Source organism: Opisthocomus hoazin, chromosome 4, assembly GCF_030867145.1.
Source record: "Opisthocomus hoazin isolate bOpiHoa1 chromosome 4, bOpiHoa1.hap1, whole genome shotgun sequence".
NCBI lineage: Eukaryota > Metazoa > Chordata > Aves > Opisthocomiformes > Opisthocomidae > Opisthocomus > Opisthocomus hoazin.
Window position 1 is genome coordinate 45172827 of NC_134417.1, and position 5182 is coordinate 45178008.

The 5182-nt window shown below is 53.4% G+C and overlaps 1 protein-coding gene across 1 annotated transcript; it reads right to left on the minus strand.

Moving 5' to 3' along the window:
- Positions 1-3221: 3221 nt before the first annotated feature.
- On the minus strand, positions 3222-4876 carry TMEM158 (transmembrane protein 158). The gene has a single exon (XM_075418842.1). The coding sequence runs from the start codon at positions 4723-4725 to the stop codon at positions 3817-3819; it is 909 nt and encodes a 302-aa protein (XP_075274957.1). The 5' UTR covers positions 4726-4876; the 3' UTR covers positions 3222-3816.
- Between the last annotated feature and the right edge of the window lie 306 nt (positions 4877-5182).

A 5182-nucleotide genomic window follows, 5' to 3' on the forward strand; every position in this document is an offset into this window, starting at 1 on the left:
AAATACATGAGGGAGAGAGACTCAATTCTGAGGTCTAAATATACAGCAAAAAAAAAGTACCAGCCTAATACTAGCATACAAGCCTAGTACCTTCTAGCGCTGAATCTCTCTCTGGAGAGAGTTCCTGGATCCTGGAATAAAAAAATTATCTGTAATATAGTTGAATTACATAAAAAGGAAATCAAGAAATTACCTCTGTTTGTAGGTATCCCTTGCTTTCCAACGAACACATGTACATAAATAAAGCCAGGATAACGTACCAGGAAACACAACCCAACAACACAGCTAGCAAAAGAAAACCAGTATTACTTGTTCAGTATTATTTGTTTCTCACCATCCTTTTTCTCCCTTTTCGACCTTCTGTTCCACGCAGTAAGTCCTCATGTACAGATGTATGTGTATATATATGCATACGCATGCCCTCCCTGAGTATACGAAGGGTTATATAGGGTGACTAATCTGCTCTCGTGCTGACCTTGCTACCAACTGGCTTTCAAAATAAATCCAAATGAATAAAAACAGCTCAGAATCATCCCCAGTAAAGAGACAATATGCTCCACTGCCAGTGAAAAAGAAAATAAACAGACACTTGGGTGTCTAAAGTTGGAATCTAAAGCTAGCTGCTGTGCAGATGGATCATTACACATTGCTCTGGGCTTGACTGTTCTGGGTTTGATTCAGATGAAATTCCCATGGATGCGGGCGAAAGCTGCATGTGCCTTTTGTCACTCAAAACTATGGGTTACTTAGAGTCATAGTGGCAGCCACAACTATGGGTTATTGATGCTAGGTGTAATAGTGACTGAAGAACGCTCATGGTCTGCATAATGCATTTCCACTCTCCGGTCTTTACAGGAGAACATGCATTCTCTGTTCTTCACAGGAGAAACCCTGCCGCCACCTCACTGAAACCCAGGGGTTGGGGGAGTTCAGTCCAGGCTAAACCCTGTACATCAGGTCATCTCTGCCCTCCACTGTGCCTTAAATTCCTCTTTAAGGCACAGAAACATGGACCGTCCGCCCTCTGCGAAGGGAACATGCTTACCCCGACGGTTACTGTGATCTAAGCAAACACCCTCCCTAACCCAGAAGTGCGCTTTGCACATTCTGTCCGAGATCAGTACTCCCTGAAAATGCTGCGGTTTTTTGTATTCTGGACAAGATTTGCCTTTTGGTTTTATTTGTTTGTTGTTTAATGGCATCCCTGTGTTTTAAACTTCTCAGGTTTTAGCAGATTTTTAATAGTAGCTCCACTTACAAGCGCATTTATAGAAGAACTACAAGCAAATCCATCTCTTCTATCATGCTTTTTAAGTGAAGCAGTAAAATAATCTGAGTGTGGCACTGCCTCTTCACAAGGTTTGTATTCAGGCTGATTATCGGTAGAAGTTAGAAGACACAAACCATTTTGTACGAGTTTTGGTGTAGCACCTGGTAGGTGTCTGTAAGTGCTGCAAATAATAAACCTTTAATACCTGAAGCTGCCTGTTTCAGAAAGTAACACCATACTCTTGCTTATGTTGATGCAATTCAGAAAAAAACACCACCACGTCACTGGTGAAACTAGGACAGCCTTGAGTTTAAGCACAGGCACAGGCTCCCTGGATCACAGCAAGAACTATGCATCACACACTACAAAGCCAGCAGAACTTCCAACAAAAGTAGTTAACTCTCTGCCTAAATGTATCTCATTCAAAAAAAAAAAAAAAAGAAACTCCCTGCCTAAGTGCATTTTCATTTAAAAGAATAAATTATTTCCTAGCATGGCAGCTCTTCTGAGGCTTGTTCCATACATGGAGCATTTCTCTTTCGGGAGAGTGTTAACATCAGCTTCGCGTTCTCTCGCTAGCCTTGCCTTTCAGCACGAAGAGGCTTTTCTGTCAGACGGGGATCGCAGGCAGGTAACTGCTCGCTAGCACGTCGCATGTGTGTGCACAAAGGAATTTGCACAAGGTGGAAATGACATGATGTTTTCCACATCGAGGAAAGAAATGTGGGGCTCTGTAAATGAAACATACGGGGAAGGTGCCCTTTGGATCAACAGGTCAAACGAACGTTTCTCGCAGTGCCTGGATCCTCTACTTTCTGAAAGCAACGCTACTGCAATGTTTACTCAAGCGATGTGCCCATTAAGACCAACAGGAGAAGCACTGGGTGTAGAAGCAGCCCAGTAACATGGAACATTTAAAAATCTTGATTTATTTCTGCTGTTTGTCAATCTTTTCTCTCTGCATTTTTTTTTCCAGATAGCATACACATAGAGTGTGCATTTATTTTATTTTTGTTCTCAATTAAAAAAATAGGAATCCTAAGAATTTAATCCTATCGGAATTTTCATCCAGTCATTTCCACAAAACCATAAGGAAGAAAACATTACAAATACACCAGATTAGCCCCGAGTGACTTCATGTGTTCCTAACAAATTAAGTACATTGATGTCGACAAAGAAATGAGAATTCCTATTGCAAATCTCTCTCACTTAGTTCACATTTTGGTTTTAGAAACTTCAGCTGGACTAACCATGTCTAAGGCAAACGAAGCAACGTCTAATAAGGCTGAACAGTTGGAAGTATACAACAAAAGATATTTCAGGCTATGCAGCTGTCTGCTCCAACAAGAAATAAGAAATACTGAAAATCTCTCTTCTTTGCGAGCTTGCACAGCAGCAGCCGTCACCTAGCTCTGGACCAGCTGCTCCTGCCTTCTCTCCACCCCACAGGCTTTCTGTGAGCAATTCTGTGGACTGGTAGGGGAAAAAGAAGTACGGAATTACCATGCCTCCAACCAATAGACAGCATCGGAGTTGGTTTTGAGGAACGCACTTTATGGAAGTCAGAGACTTGCCCCCCATGCTGCTTTTACCACATCTCCAAGAGTGGGCCTCACCTTCCCAGGACCGAAACCACCCGACGGCAAGCCGAGGAGAAAGCCGTAGTTTGTGGAGCTGTGCAAAGTTAATCGCCCTGGAGGATCTCTGGCACAGACATGCTCCCCATCCCACCCCACCCAACCCCGGTGCAGGCATCGAGCCAGACATCTAGGGTACGGTCAGGGCAAACGCCACACAGAAAACGCTTGGGATTCCCCTTTTCCCACCAATGACCCCGGTAGCATCACCTCCTGGGGAAAGAGGAGCTTCGCGGCCCCTTTGCAGACGGGGAGGCCGGCCAAACCCTCCCTTCCATCCTGGCGGAAACCGACCAACAAAAGGCGACAGTGGCTCCAGAAAGAAAACCTCTGTATTAAAAGCCAAATGACACGGAGCTACAATAATAAATGCACGCTGTCTCAACCGGGAAATACAGTGTATAAGGTTCGGTAAAGTTCAGCTTCAGCAATAACAATATATATATATATACTGCTCCCGTTCTCGATCCTGCCAAAAAGAGACTTCCCTTTCTGTAAACAGAGAAAAAGCCCGCTCAGACTGTGCTCCTGTACAAAAAAGCTACTCCGACTCCAAGAAACGCGGTTGAATGAGAGGGTCTTTTATTTGCCGCACTGATTCTGGGGCGGCTTTTTCTTTTTCTTTTTTTTTTTTTTTTCTTCTTCTTTTTTACTAAAAGGTTCGTTTAAAACGGGTATTAAAGATACAAAACGAGAACACGGGACCCGGTCGCCGGCGGCGGGGGGGGATGCGCTGCTCCCCTCGCGGTTGCCGTGCTCCCCTCGGGGCCGCTCCGCTCCCCCCGGGGCCGGCCGGCGCCGTCCCGCCGCCCACCCGCGACACGCTTTAAACCAGAAGAACGCGACAGAGCCCGGCCTCCGCGCCCCGCGGCGAGGAGAAGCGGGAGGGGTGGGGGTCACCGGGAGAGGCTACTTGGCGGCGGCGGAGGCGGCGGAGGCGGCGGTGCTGCGGCGCTGCTCCATGCCGTTGGGCAGGAAGCCGGCGATGATGGGCACCGGCCAGATGAGGGCAGCCACGCTCCACACGATGATGACCAGAGTCATGAAACAGGCCACCAAGGTGGACTCGATGGGCTTGCGGTTCATCCGCCAGCCCGGCTCCCCCTTCAGCTCCTCCAGGCTGAAATCCAGGCAGCAGAAATTCAGCGGCTCCCCTTGCAGCCAGTACTGGCCGGGCTCCGCCGCCGGCGGGTAGGAGAGCGAGGAGGAGGCGGCGGCGGGCTGAGGCGCGGCGGCGGGCTGAGGCGCGGCGCCCCGCAGGCGCCCGACCCGCCTGCCCCGCACCCAGCCGCAGCCCACGCAGAGCCGCAGGTCCTGCTGCGCGCCGCCGGCCGCCAGCCCCAGGTGCTCGATGAGCAGCGGCGGCCCCACGCGGTGGAAGGCGGCGGAGAAGAAGGCCCGCCCGTGGGCGTTGGTGGAGAAGAGCAGGAGGTCGCACTGGATGCCCAGCGGGCGGCTCCAGCGCACCAGCAGCGAGCTCAGCATCTGCCGCTGCACGCTGATGTTGCAGTGCGGGTCCTCGGCGGGCTGCGGCTGGGGACGCTGCTGCTGCCGCTGCCCGGAGGAGGTGGGAGCGGAGGGGGAAGGCTCTCGGCTGGGGGCAGCCGGCGTGCCCGGGCTGGCGGTGCTGCCCTCCTTGCTCGCTGCCCCGTCGAGGTCCATCTCGAGGCCGGCCGAGGAGCGGGAGGAGGAGTTGGCAGGGGGCAAGAAGAGCTCCTGCTCCGGCTCCTCCTGCCCGCTGGCAGCCGCCGAGGGGTTCCAGCCCTGGCAGGGCGGCAGGCAGGCGGCCAGCAGCGCCGGGAGCAGCAGCGGCAGCATGGCATTGACTTAGAGCCGGAGAGGAGGAGGAGGAGCGGGAGGCTGCATGGCGCTGCCCGCTGCCATCTGGGAAGGGAGGCACGCCGCTCTCGCCGAGAGAGCGAGAGAACAGGGAGGAGGGTGGGGGCTGGCGAGGGGGTGGGAGCGGGGCTGGGGCTGCCGAGGCGAGCGAGCCGGGAGCCTCGGTGACGCCAGCGGCTCCCCCCTTCCCCGCCTCCCCCGCCCCCGGCCCGGCCAGCCCGGCCCGGCGGGAGGAGCCCTGCGCCCGCCCAGCGCCGCGGCCGCGCCCTGAGGCGCCAGCGCTGAGGCGCTGCCCTCCCTCCCCGGGGGCACCGGCGGGCGCAGGCGTCCCCTGTCCCCTCAGCCGGGCACCGCTCTCCGCGCCGGTTCCACCCCCGCCTCGGGGGGGAGAGCCGACGCCTCCCGGCTCCGCCGCCGCACCCGCGGGGGCTGCGTC

What these genes read in the sequence shown, in the direction of transcription:
- TMEM158 (XM_075418842.1), bottom strand. Translation starts at nt 4,725, where the DNA reads ATGCTGCCGCTGCTGCTCCCGGCGCTGCTGGCCGCCTGCCTGCCGCCC.